The sequence below is a fragment of the Uloborus diversus genome, chromosome 8 (genome assembly GCF_026930045.1).
Source record: "Uloborus diversus isolate 005 chromosome 8, Udiv.v.3.1, whole genome shotgun sequence".
Lineage (NCBI taxonomy): Eukaryota > Metazoa > Arthropoda > Arachnida > Araneae > Uloboridae > Uloborus > Uloborus diversus.
This window is the reverse complement of record NC_072738.1, coordinates 44316269-44338072: the sequence shown is the minus strand read 5'-3', so window position 1 is coordinate 44338072 and position 21804 is coordinate 44316269. Positions and strand designations below refer to the sequence as shown.

Here is a 21804-nt window from a genome sequence, read left to right as displayed (position 1 = left end):
AATCAAACCCTTAACAACAATTAAATAACATGATTATGAAGCGTGCATTATTTCTTAAAAAAACAACACCTTACAGTTTTCTCTGGTATCGAAAGTTTTTGAATACGAACGAGTGTTTCGATATCTCCCCCCCCCCCCATGACTGTGCACTCAAAAAATTAATCCCCAAAAATACATGACTCCGAATTGTAATTCCTAAATTTAGTAATTTTTTTTTTTTTTTTTTTTTTTGTGCAATAACCTAACGAGGAAGTTCTTTGCTGTCAAACAATCATTAGTTTTTTACGAAAAAGAGAGAGAGAGAGAATTTTAGCGTTAATATTATATTTTATGTCCCAGAAGAATTGTAATAGGCTGTACTTATTAGCAGAAACTACTGAACCACATTTCCTCCGTTTTTGTCCAACTCATAAAAATCATATGAACTAGAAATAATGACTTTGAATATTCTGTTCGGGCATTTCACGTAGTTTGTTCAGCTTTTCTCACTGGAAATCTAGCATAGAAATTTCGAATAACTGCCTCCCCCCTTTCTTCCTGTAAATGTGAACATAATTGGCCATCTGTCGACAAATGACACAAACAATTCCGTATCCCAGCGAGCAAAATCCTAATTAAACGGATGGTTAAATTTACGACCAGCAGAAAAAAAATTTCCCGCTATTTGGCGAGATTGCTTCCTGCCATTCGTCGCCAAGCGATTAAAGCAACCCGTCCTGTCTGCTTTTGTAGAAGGTTTCTTTGATGGAGCATTTCTAACTGAATAATGAGTCCGGAAAATCCAGTAAAGATTTAATTGCGTCGTGGATTATTAGAAGCAGATTTTGATTAGTTGAGCTCCATGGAATTGAAACTTAACCTCTTTATTTTCAGCCTGTTTGTCTTTCGGTCTGTTCTGTCGAAAGTGAATGGTGAGCCGAAAATGAACACTCCGGATAAACTGGATAAACCCGACGCGAGCGACATCACGTGGGCACATGCTGTAAATAGTAACAAAGCTCTGGAGGAGGAATTGATCGGTAAGTCTTCTTTTTTCTTGTTTTCCTTTTCTGAATAAACGGGAAGCAAAGCAAAATAAATAGTTTTTTTATATATATATTTTTTATAATAATAATAGTGATTTCCATGGAATTATTTTAATCTACAATTTGAATTTAATCTACAATTTCCACTCATATGCTCTCAAAACCAGCCTTAGCAAAATTTTGTCCCCCTCCCCCCCCCCCCCGCTTTTTTTTTTGCTGTCGGTAAAAATACAAATTTTATTTTTTTTGCCCCCTCCCCCATTTACAGTCTCAATTGCCACCTCTGGCGTAGTACTTCATGATCGCTTTCACCTTTAACCATGGGTGTCCATGGGGGGGGGGGGGGGGTGCGGAGATATGGCGCAGAATGCACCACAAAAATTTTGGGGAAGGGGGTAGGTGTTTTAAGAGGTATTTGGTGGGGGGGGGGGTCGATTTGGTGGGGTCCTCGTGGTATTTGGAGGTGCACCCCTTGCTCTTGAGGGAGGTGGATAAGCACCCCCGCTTTAACTGAAGTTAGTTAATAACTATTAGATTTAGTTAAGGCTCCTATATAATTGGAGCTGACTTATCCGACAGTTTGGTTCCCAAAATATTGTCGGGCGAAAAAAATAGTATTTGTACAAAAGCCTCATTGCAGAAAACTGGTGTCCAAATTTTAGATGTGTTGCCTGATTGGTGTTTGATTATTTTATTCTGAAGATTTGATTAATACCAATCAAAGACAAATAAGGTGTGGAAATTATGTTAATTACAGTAAACATTTTCCGATATATTTTTGTTGAATTTGTGAACTAAGTAATCTTTATAGATTCACCTTAAGTGACATTTTACTCAACTTGACTTCAATTTTTTCAACGACATAGCAACCAGCGAACATTATAATGTATTAATAAATACTAGAAACGAGGTTGGATCCAATTCTGTCTTGGAACCAAAGTGTCGGATAAAGTCAGCTTGTCCTTTTCAAGGGGTATTAGATCTAACGGAGATAGTTATGTATCTCAATAACTTAACAAAGGTTTTGCGAAATAAAGTTCTATTTCAAAACAAATTTTTATAAACTCGATAAATTTGAAAAAACAAATTAAATTTAAAACACCGTTTCTAAACTAGTATGTTGTGGCCATCACGAAACTTTCTTCTATATCTTTCTTGTGAATTCTGATCAATCCCTATGCTTGAAAAGAATGCAATATTCCCAGCAAAAAAAAAAAAAAAATAAACTTGACGACCGTCCGAATTCCTGAATTCCCCGCAAAAGCAAAGCAAAGAACGACTTGAAAAGTTATTTTAAAAGCCTTGCTTGAATTAATTAGATGTTTTATTTGTTAACAAACATAAAATGGCAACAGTTATTAATTTTAAATCATTGCGATAACATTTCCGATTATCTCCCGAAAATTAAAATCACGTGAAATAAGCAGACGAGAATATTGTAATTTATCTTTCTTATTGTTGCATTTATAAAGCTATTTTTATTAACACAAAAAAAAAAAAAATCAGAACCCCCATGGAGCGATTGGGCGCCAAAATTGAAACAACGCCTATTTACAAATAGATTCACATTTATTCCAAATTTCATCCAGAACGTAGCATTACTTCTTGAGAAATGGCACTCACAATGAAAAAAAAAGAACATTCGATTGCGCCACCCCCTTTTCAGTTTTTGACACCAAAATAAAATCAGCTCTTATACCCACTAAGGTCTACTTGCCGATAAATTTTTCTTTCATTCCGTTCATTATTTCTTGAGATACAGCAGTCACAATTGACGACAAAAAACGTTCTATAGCTCAACCCCCGTTTGAGTTATTGCCACCAAAATTGAATCAGCACCTGTTCCTGTTAATGGCAACATATGGTCCAAATTTTGTTTGATTCCGCCAGTTACTTCCTGAGGAATAGCAAGCACGCGTAACTCAAAAAACGTCCCATTGCTCCACCCCCCTTGGAGGAATTCGCGCCAAAAACTAATGGGCACAAGTTCACATAGTGGCACATTACGTGTACTAAATTTCGTTCGATTTCATGCGGTAGTTTTTGTTGTAGAGCGGCCACAAAAAAACTGGTCACACACAGACGTGACACACATACACACAACACATACACACACACATACAGACAGACAGACATTTTCCAAAAATGGTCGAAATGGACTCAGCACACCTCAAAACGTTCGAATCCGTCAAAATTCGAAATTCGAAAATTTGCAACGAATCCCAATACTTTCTTCTATATATTAGATATAGAAGAAAGTAAAAAGACACCAATTCTAAATTAGCATAACGTATAGCAGGTTACTGGAGAACAAACGTATTTCATTGAATTTCGTCCTTTTTAAGGTATCCGACTGCGTTAAATCGATATTTTCGAAGAAATATTCGTACATTTTTTTTTGTGATTCTATTTTGTCTGATTTATTAGCTTTCCAAAACTGTCTTAGTTTTAACTCTATGTAAAACCACAGCAGGAGTTATAGCTGTATTATTAAAGAGTCGAACAGTGAGCTCCAGACTAGAAGTTACATTTAAATGCGTTTTCTGAAGAATGATATTTTTGAAGAAAGTTGTCTACTGTAACAATGATATCTCAAAAAGTTATTCAAGTATTGATGTGAAATTTTCTGTGATAGTTCTCTGTAATATGCTTGATGTTTTCCTCTAAAAGCTAAACTAAATTTCAGAATTAAGTAATATTTTTTAGTGCATAACTTTAAACAAAAGTATTTGTTTTCAAAAAAATACCAGTATAAGAACTTCGTTCAGCTATATTTCAGAACTTTTTTGAAAAATTAGAAATCTTTTAGAGCAAAATACACATAAATGTCACACAAATGCATTAGTACAAGGATTTATGTGTAAGTACACCACGTAAGACACGTTTTTTCGCTGTTTTTCTTCAAACTTTTCCAATTTTTTTTGTAAAAATAATATTTTGAAAGCTTGTTTTTACATGTTTTTCATAGTTTTGAAACATATGTAGTTAAAAAATAACTTTTAAAAAATGTCCAAGTTCTTTTTCAAAAGAATGTCATCGAACGCAGTCGGATACCTTAATCGCCAGATCGACAATCGGCTAATTTGAGCTTTTGGGTAGAAGGCTTCACCGCTTTTTGGAAACAAGAAACCCAACGAGTAGTGTCTTACCGAAATCCGTGATTGCGAAGGATATAATTTAAATTCAAGTCGTCGAAATTCAAATAATACAGTCGGATCCCGATTTAACGAACCTCTATTTAACGAATTTCGCGTTTTAGCGAATTGTTCTTTTTCCCCGACTAAAATGAAGGCCAAAACCCCTGTTTACCGAATAAAAAACCCCAAATTAACGAACTATTTTAACAGCTGAAAAAATATTATGTTGTTAATTTGAGTTGGAAAATATTGAAGTGCTTTCCAAGTGACTTATCCATCTTGTGCAAAGCAATAAAAGCCTTTTCTTGGAATCAGCAATGTTTGACGGGCGAGAGGGCAACCAATGAATAGTACTAGCACTGACTCCATGGGACTAGAGGGGGCTTCCCCCCTCCAATAATTTTGTGACTGTGTGTGTTTTAGAGGAAGTGGCCAGTGCTTTACTTAACGATGAGTTTCTTTTTAATTGAGGAATGTCAATGGCAATCGTACAGCTCTAACGAATTGGTACGCCTTTATGAATTTAAGAGTGCTATGACGGTGCATTGCGTCATATATGAGTTGGCTGAACTACAAAAGTTGGTTTTAAATTCATAGCCACAAGCAATATATGCCCACTCTGCACGGCTCACCACAAAATAAATCTGTGAAAATCTCCTTTAAGACAAGTGACATGATGTAATTGAACCAGAAAATTTGCATACATGATTTTTAGATTCTTATACCTTGAAAATGCCATGTCACATATTGCTGGTTCATGCAAATTGCACGCATCAGAAAATATATAAAATAGCGTTTTTAAGGTACGAAAATCTGAAAACTTTTCGGGAGGAATTCCGCCCAGACCCCCTTTTTTTGTAAGGGGTTCCATACTCCCTGACCACTCCTTGATAACTTCCGGCCCCCTCAATATTTTTGCAAGTCGGCCTCCCTGATGAATGTTTGAAAACTTTTTACTTTTTTTAATGCTTTACATGGAATTACTCAGTACAACTATTGCTCAGTACAAGATTACTTAGTACTATATTACTCAGTACAACAAAATTTCAAATTAACTAGTGTGTAATTAGTCAAGGAATGCTGAATAAGAAATCCCAGTTTTGGATATTTTTGTGCAGTTGACTTTTGAGCGTTTAAATAAAGTAAGTGAAATATTTAAAAAAAAAAAAAAAAAAAAATCGCACCCCGATATTACGAATAAACCCCGATAGGCATGCGCGTCATTTGGGAGATCAGAAGAGGAGGAGGAGGAGGATGGGGTGGGGGGGGGGGGAGAGAAAAACCACCCCTTTCACCTGAATTTTAGAAAAATGGTGAAAGCAGGCTTTTTTGTGCATATTTTGTTGTTGTTTCAATATAAAATGTTTTAAACACAGACCCTTTGCCCCCCCCCCCCTCAAGGAAAGTTTTGGAATGACGGGCCTGCGTTTTAGTAATGTTAATGTTTTCTATGATTAAAGTAAAAGTTGTAGCTTTTTCTCAACTTTTGTATGCGTTCATAGATTGAAAAAATATTTCAAATAAAACGTTTTCACAAAATTGGAGTAAAAAAAAATCTGAGCATATTTTTATCCCGCGAATTAGTTTTCACGCCAAAAACCGGAATGAGTTTAGTGCTGCCATCTAATGGAAATGAAATGATATATATTCATATCTTAATTTAATTGTAAAAATAGTTGACACTTATTTTGCCTGCCGATATACAAGGACGACTCGCACTGGGGAGGGGGGGGGGGGCGCACTTGTCCCCTCACTGCCAAAAGTAACGGGGCCTTGACCTTCAACTTTTCAGAGTTAAAAATTTATGATCGTTTAAAAAATATGATTTTTATATGGTGAATTGATTTATTTCACGAAAGTAAAAACTAAAAGTTCCAATGAAATGGATTTTTCTCATTTTAATTCACAAGAATAGAACTCTGAAACAGAAAGGGAAGTCTACGGTGGCCATCCGTCCCAGTTTTTGATGCAATATTTCACAATTTTAGAAGTTATTTATTCAATAATATTAAAAGCCAGTAATATAGCCCAATTTTACAAAAAAAGGAAAAGAACAACAGCTGCAGTGTGCCACGCCCCCCTAATCCCCGCACTTCTTTTGACCCCCAACTTTTTTGGTGCACCAGCACATAATTAGCACATACCTATTTTTATAACAGGGGTAGAAGTGATCGACTTGTCACATATAGGACATTTTCCACAAAAAATATAGGACAAATATAGGACACATTATATGAACAGTTTCGCTATGAAAAAAAAAAAAACACATACATATTATTTATTTATTCTTATCAATGATTTTATTTAAAAAAACCCTCAAACAAAATTATAACTTACACTTGAAATGACTTCCTGTAGTTGAAAGAATAATTTTTGAAAAAAGTGTACTTTGTAGACAAAAAAAAAAAAAAGATTAAAGTGAAATTTATTGATAATTAACACAGCAACTCACAATTTTTGCAGGGATAGAAGTGTCACAAACATAGCTTATATAAATAAATAAAAACCGTCTTTGTGTTGAGAACTACCAGGAAATACCCAATGCTTTGTAGCACAAATATACAGATATTTTTTTCCATAAAATTCCACAAAAAGAAAAGATTGCAAAAGACTATTAGAACATTCCGATCAGAAAATGCACTGAACACAAAAATATACCGGCGAAAACAAAAACCGAAAAAAACCACCCTGGAAAACAAAACAAACTGCTGTTGCCAAACGCAAAATTCTAAAACCAACTTCAGAATTCGTTCTCGAAACTCCACCCACTACAGTGACGTCATATTGCTGTAGCCAATGAGAGAAGATGCCTGTTGCAGGATTTAATGAGTTGCCTTTCTTAATTTGAAATTCGTTTCCACACGAACTTTTGACGAAATATCCGAAGGCAGATAGTTTATTTACTGTTGTTTTAAAGAAATAAATTGGATTAAAAAGCAGGGAATATAGGAAATATAGGACATTTTCCAAAAATATAGGAAATATAGGACGATTTTCATACTTTTTTTGAAAATATAGGAAATATAGGATATATAGGACCACTTCGACCCCTGTTATAATAATATCACCCAATCAGATTATTCATTTTTTACACGAATATGATAAGTAGAGCAAAACTTATAAGAAACACTATGCAATGTTTTTTGTAACCGTTCATGTAATTGAAATTTTGCCCTTAGTAATAAACTTATTGATGCCTTATTAATGAACTTATTTTGCCGATTAATGCCTTACTTATGGAGAAATATCATATCCCCAAGTGTAGTATGGTCACAGGTGAAAATAAAATGTAAATCACGAAATAACTACAAAATATAACGAGATATAAAAAATAACGAGATAACTACAAAAAAAGAGGAAAACAAAAAAAAAAAGGAAAAAAGGAAACAGGAAAAAAAAAGGAACCAGGCTACATTATAAAACACGAGAATAAAGAAATCTTCATTAAAACTTGTACGTTAAATATACATAAACTTAACAGAAAAAATGTTATAATCATAAAACGTCTGTTTTTTAAATAAAAACTGGCGTAAGTTGTCGAAAATGACCTTTTTTGACCCCAAAATAAATATCTGTCATCAACGAGTTCTACCCCAAAGGAAAGAGGTGTGTCCCTCAAATATTGTTTTCCAGTTACAGCAGTGTAAACATACATATAATATTACCAACAGAACATGTATAACGAAAACAGTAACAAAAAGTATAACGAAAATGTAACAACAAATATATTGGTTGTTCCGCCGGAGTACCGGATAACTTAATTTAAAAAAAAGACCCACCTAAATATTAGAGATCTTAAAAATTATTCTTAAGTGTCAATGAAAAAAAAAAAAAAAAACACCCAACCCTTTTTTTAAATGGGGACAAATCAGGCAGTAATAATCCTAATTAAAAATCTCTGGTATTGAATGTAAAATAAGCGACTTGGAAGTCGCGAAGTTAAAAATAAAGTCAAATTAATTTAAATGTTAGTTGATAGGACGGATGTTATAGAAGACAAAGGAAATGCCCGAAAAATGATAAAAAGTATTTTTAGAAATAATTTTGGCGGCAGAAAGCGTGAAAGGGATTTTAATTGGGGCGAGGGACTGGAAGTGGAAAGTCCAAATCTTTTGTTAGTTGCCCAAACAAGTTACATAAAACATTACTAATGGATACATTGGAAAATTGCAAATGAACTGCAACGGTTGAAGAAAACTGATGAATAAAGCAGAAAGTAAAAAGGTTCGAAATGAATACATTGTACTGCACTGAGAAGAGGGAAATTTGAGATTGATGAAGAGTTTAAATTTTGAAGTTGCATGTAATCAAAAAAAAATAAAGAAAAAAAAATGCTATTTATCACAAATGCATCAATAAAACTACTCACCTTTCAAAAGAACGGTTCTTTATGTTTTGGGTGAAGGAGCGGATCCGTTCATTTTACGGATTCGTTCCTTTTGAACCGTTCGTTTATGAACGACGCATCCCTAGTACAAAAACAAATAATTCTCTTAACTAGCAGTTTTTATTGCTTTCTGCTTAGATTTATTTTAAAATCTGCAACTGTTCGAAGCAGAAGCCGAAGCACAATTGGAATTAACGAAGCAACGAAGAATTTTAAGACTTTTATCGTGAAAAGTACAAGGGGGATAATACAAATAGAACTAGCTAAGCTTTTCTTATATTCTTCAAGATTCACAAATATTTGGGATACTTGGTTTAGGTTTCACACAGCCCTGAGTGTATAAATGTGAATAGATTTTTTAGCTATCAGTTATATTTATTGTATTCTGCTGATATTTATGTTTAAAACTTTTGAGCAGGTGTAATGCTGCACTATGAAAGCCTGATGTTCAACAAAAATAAAATTGTCTCTAGTAAGGCAAATTTTACCTGATTGATAGCGTCGTAATTCTGGGACGAAGATCTACCAACCCTTGAACTATGCGTCCGTCATTTAGGGGGGACGGGAGGAGGCAATTGCTACACTTTTTTGAAAAAATAATGTATTTAAAAAATATGTGGAGTTTGGTATTTATGCATCTGCCACCTCACCCGGAAAAAGTTGACATGACGGTCCTAGTCAGTAATGTTTATTGATTTTTAAGAGAAAATTCAGAAACATAATATTTCCTTAAAAATGGTTTTATCAGCATGTATAATGAGATAAGAATTTAAAATTTAGATTTTAATGAAGCGATTTATAATTATTTTATTATATTTTTTAAAAATCTTAGATACATTAAATACTACGCTTTATGAATGAAAGGTGAGTTCTTATAACAGGTTCGACATCAAGTTGCTTTTTTTTTTTTTTTGTCGACGCATTAGTTGAGAGACCTGTTTCGCACAGAAATGTAACTGCAAATGTCCAGGCCCGATTAACCTTTGAAGTTTGGGGAAGCTCAGTCTCAGCTCAGGACCACCCACCTTTTTGTTAGGGGTAGTTAAAAAACAAATCTATGCACAAATCTCACAGATGCTGCAATTATTGTTTAAATACGGAAAAAATGAATTCAAATTAATGTTCAATCCCGAGACCTCGACACAAAAATGTTGTAGGGGAATGTGGGGCAAAGGGAAATGGTGAAATATTTACTCCGCGGTTTAGCGCCACATATCTGATAATATTTCAACTATGTAGTAACACATGTAGTCTATTGCAGTCAAGATAAAGTTACCTCTGAAAATCTAAACATCCTCATATAAATAATAGCCAATGATCGAGTAACTTGCGAGTTTCAACAATAAAACTCGCGCCACGGCATGATAATCTATATATATAAAAATCTCGTGTCACGATGTTTGTTCGGGGTAAACTCCGAAACTACTGAACCGATTTATATCAAATTTCATACATATCTGTAATTTGGTCCAACTTAAAAGATAGGATGGTTTTTATAATTTTTCATTGCAAATAAAAGGTTAATTATACATTAATAGTGTGTATTGATTGTTTGGTTCTGTAAATTCTTAATAGATGACGCTGTAAATTAATTCATCCTCAAAAGTTTTGTTCTTAAGTTAGATAAAATTTACGAATGATACTATCTTACGGATATTGATGGTTTTCGACAATATAGCCGTAGAAAGGAGGAGTATTGAGACCACACTTTTCAATGTAAATGTCAAATTCTACAAATCAAGTTGAAATTGATAAGCAGCGGGTGGTTCCATACTCACCACTGCTTTTAAAAACGTATGAGGCTCATATAAATGTCGAGTTTTGCATTTCCGTGGCTTCCATTAAATACTTCGTCAAATACGTTATTTAAGATCCTTATTAGGTCGCATTTGAGGTACGAGACATGGACAAAATTGACGAAAAAAACGCGATGAGTGGATATATAAGCAGCAACAATGTTATCTGGCATAATTTAGTTTCCCCATGTACGAAAGAGACCCTTCTGTACAGCATCTTGCAGTACATCTTGGAAACGGTCAACGAGTATATTTTACCGAAGATATTTTCTACGAAAAGCACTTGAACACCAAAAACGACCCCGATTTTTTTTTTTTTTACATTGTCAAAAACCTAATGTGTTTGGCCCGATTCTCAGAAATAAAATTATTTAACAATGTTCCACGCTATTTTACATGCACTGTAAAAAAAACCCCGAAATGTCCCTGATTATTTGCGTGGAACATATTGGGATTTCACGGGTCTTCAACAATTTTGTTTGGTAATCAAGTATCTGCGTCAAAAAGTTTCCGGAGTTGCCACAAACGTTATGAATGCAGACTTCTCACTGTTGCGAAAAATATTTTCAGCTCCCAGTTTAAAGATTAACTGAGCGTATTTATTAAGTGTATCGGCTTCAGGTCAACTACATTCCGTCTGCATTGCCTAAAAGCTCCCAGAGAGAGTAAATGAGCCTTTGGATTCCGATGCTTTGCAGAAATGGTAGGCGAGTTGGACTTATGGTACTTTCTTGCAAGTCTGTCTTACATTTCGCCATGCTTTTAGCATTATTGTTGGCGTTTTCTTGGAACGGTACAGAGGTGTCAAGCTTTGTATTCAACTTACCTAAGTTTTTTCTGTCGGTGCAGCGACACGACTGGCTCTTAGCCTAGGATAGTACTGAATTTTTGAAAAAGATACCAGGATAATTTCAGTAAGGTTAATGAACTGTAGTGAAGAACTGACTTCACTACCGTCCTCATGGTCCGTCCAGATGGACGTAACTCCCAATGGGAGGAAGTGAGTCTCTGGATTCCATAACTTTCCAAGAGTAACATGCAAGTGGAATACTTTCCTATTTTTTTGCAAGATACGTTACTGGAAGAAATTCGCCGTATTCACTGCCCATTTTTTTCCAGGACATTTCTTAATTGTTTTTACAGTGTTGAATAAAATCAAAAAATTCATGGAAGCCACGCAAACAAAGAACACAACATTCAACAACCTCGGGCATAATTAAAAATTAAAGCCAAGACGTTGGGGCCAAAACTTTATCCAAAACAAAACTGTGCTTCCAAAACAAAGTGAATGTTGTTTTTGCATTTGTTTTCGTTAAACATTCCCGAACAGACGGGAATATTTGCAGACCGTTATTTGTCGAGTGTTTCGTACACATCACGATGCATTTCGCGAATTGTAATTATTGGTAGCAGACAATCATTGGGAGTTGCAGTTTCTAAGGCAAGTTTTGCATAACGAGAAACAGTATTTGTCAACTGTTTAAGATACTTTTGACGATATAATATCCAACACAATCATCATTTCCACGGGAAAACTATATAAATTTTATGCTTGAAATATACTCCATAGAGTTAATCAAACACACCGATGTTCAAATCAAGATTTTACACCAAAGATGTATGATACAGCTTTAGTGTTGATCGAAGATTTATGCATTTCAATTTCAAATCTGTTGTTTAGTTATTATGGTGTGACATCACCTGATCGATTGGTCACCGACTTAGTTAACACTGATTTACAACGAGAGAAAACAGTGCAATGACGCTGTCTTAGCTACAATTATTGTAAATAATGAGCCATTACTGACAGCTGGAAAAAACATCATAATCAGATTGTGCTGACCGTTGATGCTGAACAAGGCTATACAGTTGTCGATTAAAACAAAGTCGTAAACATTCCAACTGAAATTTTAAATTTTCTGGATATACCAGGAATTCCACTAGACGGTTTCCGGTTGAAAATTGGTTCACCAATTATTCTTTTTCACGGTTTAAACCCACCTAAATTATGCAACGGTACACGTTTCTTCATCAAAATTTCAACAATTTTGACCGAAAAGTTTAAAGGAGAAATTTTTGTGTTGCCACCTAATCCGTTTACAGCGTCATAATTTTCAAACACATTTAAAAGGTTTTAATTTCCGTTTTGTTTAGCTTTTGAAAAGACCATAAATAGATCTCAAGACCAAACAATGTCTACTTTCGGTTTAGACTTGAAACATACATGTTTCTCTCATGGGAAACTATCTATCGCTTGCTCACAAGCGGGAAAGTTATCATACCTCTTTGTGTTAGCAAAACAGAGGTTAAACAAGAATATTGTGCACAACTTAGTGCTTAGATAATTTTCAGTTTTCAAATAATAGAAACAATAGATCGAAGTCAATGTTATCTACCTCATTTATAAATTTAATTTTTGCAAGTTTTTAATTTAGTTAATGTATTTTGTAAAGAATTTATTTAAAACAAACTATAGAGAAATCTGAGATAAATAAAATGTAGTATAGATTCTAAAAGTGTATATTGGTTTATGCTTAATTTCTACGTTCCGATATTTTACAATCAGTACTACTATCACTTGCAAGTTATTTTGCGTTGATTTATGGCCGAAGTAATACTTGCAAAATTTACTAAGCGTAAGTACAGTTCTTTTGCCATTGAAAATTTAGTAAGTACTTACTAAACTCAATAAGTACTTATTTCAGCCTAACACACTCATTATCAATCTCATATGATATGTTTTAAAATTGGCTAGACTATTTTAAGCTTCACTAAAAATATTAATTAGATTCTATCAAAATACTGAGTAAAAGCATATTTAATCCAACTACTTCTCCACAGCAACGCGTGGCTGGGTCAGCTAGTTTGATAATATGTTTTGGTAATGTTTAACATGCAGGGAAAGGCCTTATTGACAAGGCTGAAGTCGATCCGGTAACTTAAACTGTTTTACTGGTTAGACAGTCATTTTAGGGGAATGAAGAATCAAAAAAGTTGTTGAAAATCAACGCTATCCACTGGAGCTTAGGGTTAATCCACTGGAGTTAGGGTTATCAAAGTATCACAGAACAGGTAATTGCTTCGTTCAAATTTAGAACAGTAGAAGCAGTTTTCACCCGTCATACCTTGACGGGCGACTTTCTAGTATGATAATAAAAGTAATTTTCCAAAGTTGATACTCATATTGTAATATTTTGTTGCAAGTCAAAAACTGTTTTTGTTATTATTAAATGATAAAGCTCTTGTTATTACCGTTTTAAATATTAATTAAGATCTACTAAGATTCGGTACAGTATTCATTTGATTGATATTGAGCTTATTTGTGTTTAAAATAATTTGTACAGTTATTCAAGTACAAGGCGAAGTAGATGGGGCAAAGTGAAATAGCTTGTTTCGTTTACTTATTTATTACTTTGTTAATCACTTGCATATTTATGAGCATATTTATTTATTAACTATTTCATTAACATTCTTTATTTTAACAATTCCCTTATTTATTCATTACTTCACTTATTTTCTTATTAATTCACACTATTTTATTCACTCATTTATTTTTGCTCGCTTATTAATTAATTTATTTAGTTTTTATTTGATTTTTTTTTTCATAGAAGGTAAGCCCTCTTGCCCTTAGGCGATGGGAACCCCGGAAAAATTCGATGAAGTTGATTTACTCTTGACATGTACATTGTATATATAAAAAATCAAACCACGATTCAATGCATTTAACGCGCGGCTAAATACACTGTAAAAAAAAAAACGAAACGAAACTGATAATTTCCGTGGAACGTTTCGGGATTTCATAGGTTTGCATCTATTTTCTCGTAAAATCAAGTATATTTGCAAAAAGGTTTCCTGAATTGCTACAAGTTGCACGAATGCAGACTTTTCAGTGGTGTAAAAAATATTTTTAGCCACCTTTTTAAAGATTGACTGAGCTTGTTTATTAAGTGTATCGGCTTGCTTTGACACCTCTTAGTTCAGATTAACTAAGCTCCCAAAGAGAGAGCATAAGTAATTAGATAGCTGCAGCTTTGCAAGGTAAGAATTACAGGCAAGCAAGTTGCCAGGTTCTTATTACAGTGGGGGCGGGTTTATTGAATCAGTGGTTAATTGAATACGCAGCATTAATAAATCAAATCGTTAAAAACAGAACACAAACCTGCTTTATTGAATAGGTGTTTTGTGGAATCAAAAGTGATTCGAACAAACGTGATTCATATAAGCGGCGGCCACTGTGGCTATTCTGCCTTGAACTTTGTCGCATTAATCCTTCTAGAACTTTCTTGGAAAATCAGGAAAGTTCTTATCGATTACGTTAATCTATATAAATTCTTTTAGAAGTTCAAGAGACGTGACTGGCTTTAACTATTGTGATTTCCGTATTCTTCATAAAGATTCAAGAATAATTTCAGAAAGGTTTCTGACATATAGCGGGAAACGTTTCTGTTTTTTTGCAAGATTTGTTAATGGCAGAAATTAAGCACATCAGCTGCCCATTATTTTCCAGGAACTTTTTTTTTTTTAAATCGCTTTTACAGTGTAATTCTATCTACCATCAAAATACTTTCAATGTTTATAAGTGCATAGAGTCAAAACTGAAAATACATCATTAAATCTCTCTTCTCAGGTCCAGTCGATTTCTTGGAAGCAGACATATCCATGGGCTATGACACAACCTATCCCACAGCAGATATCCCTTCTCCTGTCCCAATCATGGCACACCCTCCAGAGAACACTTCCGACATATCCTTCGACACGTGGATACAGAAAGTGGTTAAGAGCGGAGCCAAGAAGGGCATCAAGCTAGACTTCAAATCTGTAGAAACAGTGGAGCCTTCTTTGGTGATACTTCAAAAGCGAGTTCAAAACGTAAAGTATTTCTTCTTTAATGTATGCATATTCTTTCAAGTCAGGGCTTACAGTTAGAGAAGGAGAGGGGTGACCCCCCTCCCTAGTACAATAACCCTAATATGGGCAGGTAAATGGTAGTATCACGGTAAATGGTAGTGATACGGACAAAGTTTGAAAACTGGCATTCTGTACAATGCCTAAGCATTGTATTATACACTAATATAAAACCAAAACGTCATTGAGTACTCTGCCGTGTGCAGGTAAGCAGCAGTATCTGCAGAAATGAGTGTTCGAGATATTTGAAGAAACGCGTTTTGGTTTCAATACTAACAATAGGGAAATGTTGGAATTAGACGTCTTTTTCGTATCTTTTTTTCAGCGGAAACCAAATAAGCGAGCTTGTACAGTAAAGATAACGTACAATAGATGACAAAAAAGCAAAAAAATAAAAAATGAAAAATTTGCAGTTACTGCCCTTTACCTGCAGGGGGCAGTACCAAAGATAATAGAACTAGTGAAGATTGGACACTCGACGACCGGTTTTTACGCATGGCAAGGAAAACAAGCGTAAGTAGAATGAAAACTGGTGCTTGAAAAAAACTGACATTCAGAGCTATAGCCGCCAAGTTGAACTGGAGATTCTTGGAATTGGCGCAAAGGTTACAACACTAAGAATTCTTAGAAAAAGTGGGGAGAAAGGACGGGGATACTAACCACCGGTTTCAGTTCCCGCGACAATGATAACAAAACCTAATTGATTCCAGATTTCCTACGGAATCTTGAAACTCAATTTACATCCTCTTCCCATTCTTTTGAAAATCAATTTAACGGGACGCTGATTAAGCGGCGATGTGTTCTTCATAATGCCATAGAAAGTCTAAAGTACAAATACGTTTGGAGTGGGCTGTCAAAAACTAAAACTAAACAAAATAATTTTTCTACACGCCCCTTTAATTCCAACGCTTTTTCTTATTAATGCTTTAAGTTTTTGCGAACAAACAAAAAAAAAAAAAAAAGAAAAAAAAATGATGTTGTGAACTACTAAGAATTTTTTAATTTTAAGTTCAAATTTTTTCTTCTTGATCAAATCAAACTGTGCCAAAAAAAAAGAAGATGCAGTAATAGATCAAATATCAAAATATATTTTAAACAAAAATCTTTACTCACGTGTATTGGCAACGATATGGTTGATGGCAAGCATAGAGCGCAATTTTAATTCGCTTCTTGATTATCACAACGTGGAAACGTTGTGAAAGATGCGGCAAACTGCATCATTTGTGACGCCATTAAAACCACGCCTTGTTTGAAAAATCGGACATTTAAAAAAAATAATTAAAAAATAAGTGTTGGGAAAATGAAAGTATTTTCTGGGTCCAAGTTATAGTTTTTGCTTATTCTATCGATTTCAGTGACTACAAGTACTACTTTTGACTGAAGGAAACCACCCCATTTGTTTGTGAAAATTAAATAACCACGTCAAACAGACTGAATTGCAGATTACTGCAGACTCGTGTTTCGGCGTTACAATGGACGGCTTTCTCAATGCAAAAGAAATGAGCTTTTGGTTGAAAAGACACCCGACAAAAGAAACCTAACCATTTCTCCGATGTTTTTTCAAACATAAGCTCATTTCTTTTGCATTGAAAAGGACATTCATTTGTAACGCCGAAACACGTATCTGCAGTAATCTGCAAAGTGTGCTATTTGGCGTTGTTATTTCTCATTTTACTTTTTGCACATAAGTATTTATTTGACTTATAGTTCGTTTTTTTTAACCCAATTAATATACAAAGTAAAAGAAAAATAAATTGAAATAGAAGAGATCTAAAAATTCAAGAAAGTTACATTAAGATTTAAAATGAATCAGTTTTGTAGACATTTTTTTTTTAACGAGAAATAAATTTTTAGGTAAACACGCATTTGTCTGTGTGTCTTTTAACCCAATCTCCTCTGGATTAGGAATGTCTCAGGTCGAAACTGGTCTCGTTGGATATCGAACATCCAGAGAAAGCCATTCCGCTTTGGGCTTTCAACATCCAGTCTTGAGAATATCATGAACCCTGTATGTCCCGAGGACACCAAGGAGTAAGCATTAAAATTACCAATCGTTACGCGCCACAAGTGGCGAGCGGAGGTTGGCGAACAAAACGAGCAGGGAGTGGAGCCCCCTAGTACAAAATTAACAGGAGTGAGAATTTAAAAAATAATTGTAAATTCATTCAATCTAACGAATTTGTCGCCCACTTCACAGTGAAAATTGAAGGGAAATCTTGCGAGATAAAAAATTTTAAGTAATGTAGTCGATGACTGAGAAGTTTTTTAAACCTTATCAACTTCTGCAAAATAGTGCAGCGAAGAGGAGAGCAAGCGGGGGGATCATCCCGGGCGCCAAAATATGAGACGGCTCCATAAATTATGGGTTTCCTGATATAATAATGGTATACCTGTGTATAATAATATAATTTACATTTGAGAAATTTGTGAAAGTAATCTTTGTAAACAGTGGCGTAAATAGGGATTGGCCGGAGTAACTCTCTCCAGGGGCGCAACAGCGAACGGGATGGAAATTTCAAAACGTTATTCCCAAAAAAATTTTGATTTTTTAAAACTATTTCATAGACTTTTTTTTAGAAAAAATAGTAAAAATAGAACTAAGGGAGTGTGGGGGTTTGTTTGAGACCCTGCTCATTGGATTTCTTGTTTCTACTAATGGTTTTTATCGCGGCCGTAATTTGAATTCAAGACCTCAAAATTCAAATGAATGCCAGGAAGAGTGTTTCGAATTTCTATACTTTGTTACAAAAGATGGCTTGCTTTGGCATTTTTCGCACTTTACGACTTCAATTTGAAAAATTTCCTTCGCTTAGAATTACGATTTCGTGAAATTTGAAAGGAAAACACACGCACACGTATGTACATGAATTGCGTAAATGTTAATTAATTTGTTGATAAATCTAATTTGGAAAAACATATTTTTAAGTTTAAAATTTCAGTTAACATTTTGAAAAATTTCATGTCACGCAACCCCGTAATTGTGGATGAAACCTACTTTTTTTTTTTCTTTTTAATCACAAGACTTTCAAAACTATTTTCATAATTCTATACTTACGCTTGCTAACATTAACTCCATACCGAACTGCCTTGCATTCAAATTTCAAAGGATTGAGTTCATCTTCAGGGTGTAAATCAGTATTTCAAAGTGCAGTAGCCGTTTGCGTGAAATCTTCCCGCGTTTGTCCACAGCTTTGCTTATCTGCCTCATTGTCACCAATTTTTCTTTGTTATCTCCTATTATTGTCCTTTCTCCTTCGCAGCCGAAGACAGCGCAGAAGCAGGGGCAGAAGAGTTTTTCCTACCCTGGGCTTCACACAAAAGAATCTATAAACTCTTATCGTCGACCGCACTAATTTACTTCCTTCACAAAAAAACTTCTTAGGTGTTCTCATCTCATAAGAACATTGTCAAGTTAAGAGCCTGTGTCGAATTGAAATCCCATGTGGTGGAATAGCAGAGGAACTTCCAAACTACTGAATCCGATTTAAAAAAAATAGCAACACATCAGTCACAAAAAATCATCTTGGAAAAATGTGCTGCAAAAACGCGAGAATCATGTTTTTTACATTTTTTACTCAGAATGTATCAAGGAGCTGAATTTGGCACATCTTGGTAACCAGATAATAGCCTAATCAGAAACTTGGGGCCCGGTCCTTGGAGAGTCCCCGGCTCGAAATCGGTGCAGTGTAAGTTTTATAAGAGTTTGGGGGGGGGGAGGCAGGGGCGTTCACAGGGGGAGAAGGAACACCTGTTGGTCCGAGCCTGAAGAGGGCCCAATATTTTTATGACTAGGGGTGAAAATACGGGTAAACAATATGGAGAGGGGCCCGAAAAAGTCATTTGTGACGGGCCCCGAAATTTCTGTGCACGCTCCTGGAGGAGGGAAAGTCTACCAAACTGATAAGGGACCTACCTGCCTTGACCCTGGACGACCCAAAATTGAATTTGGAAAGATAGCAGAAAGTCCTATTTAAGGGTCTAAATTTCAATTATGCTTTGTAGTTAATGAGAACTAGAATTGCTTTTTCTGTGTTTCTTCAAATTTTCACTCGTTTCATAGTTTCAAAATTAAGAATTAAAAAAAATTGTTTCTTTTCCTTTACTGACATGAGAAATTAAAAAAAAAGAAAAACTTTCTTCTGTTTTACGCTACAAAACGTTCCGGATTTCTAGAGGGGGGGGGGGGGTTGATGGTCAAATTCTTTTAGGAGTGAGCGAAATACATAAAGTTCGGAATAACACATTTGAATACTGATAATCCGGTAAATATAGAATTTATAGTCCCCTTGAATAAGCAGTAGTCACCGTTTTAAATAATTTATCTTTGTATAATATAAAAAATTGAAACATTTAAGTACTCGCTCACGTTCTTTTTGAATCATTTATTCCTATAACATATGCTTTATTTATTTATTATTTTGTTTTTTATCATTTTATCCTGAAAATGAAATTTTTTTCTTCGAAATTAATTCAAATATTAAAATGCTGAAATACCTGTTGTAACAAGATTAGTTCGTTAAAAACGCATTCCTGTGAGATTCGTTTCATACTTTTCAGCAGTATAAGTGTTGCATTTGTCCCAAAGAGCCGATGAACAAAGTTTCTTAACTGTACAGTTGCAAATAAAAATAAATCATGAAAGGTAGGCTAAATAAAGGGAGGAATTATATCTACGTTTACTGTTACAGTAGAATGCAACATTTCTACGGCTCAGATACCAACGCTTGGGCGCTGGGATGGATGGAGAGTGAGAAAAAAATCTATTTCTATTGCTTTATGTATCCTAATTTAATGAGATTTATAACAACAGCAGTTTGATAATTTTAATGATTATTATTAGTATTTTGTTTCACTTTTTATTTATTTTTTGAAAAACCTTCGCCAAGTCATAGGACATAACATGAAAGAACGAAATTAGGTTACTAAACTTCATAATGAAGGTATCCTTGAATTCTATGCCATGAAAGGAGGAATAAGAAAAAAAAATCAATTGGTTGTCGATTAAAGATCCGATTCGACTGAATGTAAGAAATTAAACATAAATAGAAGGAAAATAAAGAACCATATGTAACTGCGGATTTCAGAAATAATTATTATTTAAAACATTGTTTTTTCCAGTTGTACTTAGAAACCTGTTGGAAAGATAAAGCACGCAATAGAACACGATTTCTTAATAGTAAGCACAAGAATCTTACGAAGTAAGTCGTGTTATATGCATTAAAAAAATCATTAACATATTCTAACAAATATGCATCAAAAATACCTAAAATATTAGCGAAAAATTAAAAAATATGCATTAATAATACTTTAGTTTCGTCGATAATTTTATCTGAACTGAATACAAAATACTTAGCCATTCTATTTTTAAATTATTTGTTATTCACGCGATCCAGGGCCGGATTTGGAAGTGTCGAGGCCCCGGGACAACGAAGGAGTGGAGCCCCCCCCCCCTTTCTGATATATCCATAATAATATTATCTTGTGCAATCATTCTTTGTAGAAATACCAAAAAAAAAAAGAGGATATTTTGTAAAAATTTTATTGTGGGGGGCCCCTTTGCTGTGGAGGCCCCGGGGCAGTTGCCCCGCCTTCCCTCTTCTAAATCCGGCCCTGACGCGATCAATATTCGGTATTAAACAGGGGGATACGAGGGGAGAGTCATGGGGATCATAACCCTTTTCTAACCGTCGGCAGATTATAAGCCCACGTTGTGTTCAAACACTTTTTCCTTAACTTAAATACATTATATTTTCATCTTTTTCTTTCTGCTAGTTTGACATCTTGAACTTAATTGTAATGTAATACAAGATTTGTTGACATGAAAAAAATAAAAATTATAATGTGAATAGAGAAATTATAAAATTTATAAGTTAAAAAATTGTGACAAAAATGAAAATACATCTCTGCATTCGCTTCACAAAGTAAATAAATACAAAGTCAATGAATTAAATAAAAATAAATAGGCAGTAAAAAAGGAAAATAAAAGTAAATAAAACAGCAAAAAAAGAAATGAGAAAGATCTTTGCATCTTCGTAAACAGTCTGTTATTGATACAACACACTTCTGTGTTCCTTTTGCTTATTTATTTGCTTTCATTTTTTCTTAATGACCCTCTCTGAGGCTTAAATGCCCATATAATTACCACCCTTCGCCAGAGGGAGGGGAGAAGAACTGATTCAAACACGGCACACGGCGCACGACGCACAGTGGCTGAACTTGGCGATTAATCGCTGCACACAGTATAAAACATTTTTTCCTCCAAAATTCAATCGCCAACACGCCTGTGAAGTTTTTTTTATGTGCTCAACGACTTTCATTGAAGTGGGAGAAAACGCGAAAGCATTGATTTCTACCGGAGTGTCCAGTCTTATGCGAAGCTATATGGTCTTTGGCAGTACTACCAGGTAACGTTTGGGGATTTCGAGGGTTTATTCCACATCCCTGTGAAAAATAAGTTTTTTGCGAAACAATTTTCTGAATTGCAACAGTTCCATTAATGCCCATTTTATGCCAGATAACAAAAGTAACTGATGGCAATATTCTCTCATAACATA

At 34.6% G+C, this 21804-nt stretch overlaps 1 protein-coding gene across 1 annotated transcript in view; it reads left to right on the top strand.

The window, feature by feature from the left end:
• The first annotated feature begins 777 nt into the window (after positions 1 to 777).
• The window catches only part of LOC129227380 (uncharacterized), a 38744-nt gene continuing 17717 nt past the window's right edge, over positions 778 to 21804 (top strand). Inside the window, exons 1-2 of the mRNA XM_054861930.1 lie at positions 778 to 1019; positions 14973 to 15214. Coding sequence (XP_054717905.1) covers positions 842 to 1019; positions 14973 to 15214 — 420 coding nt within the window. The 5' untranslated portion in view covers positions 778 to 841. The remainder of the gene's footprint in view (positions 1020 to 14972; positions 15215 to 21804) is intronic.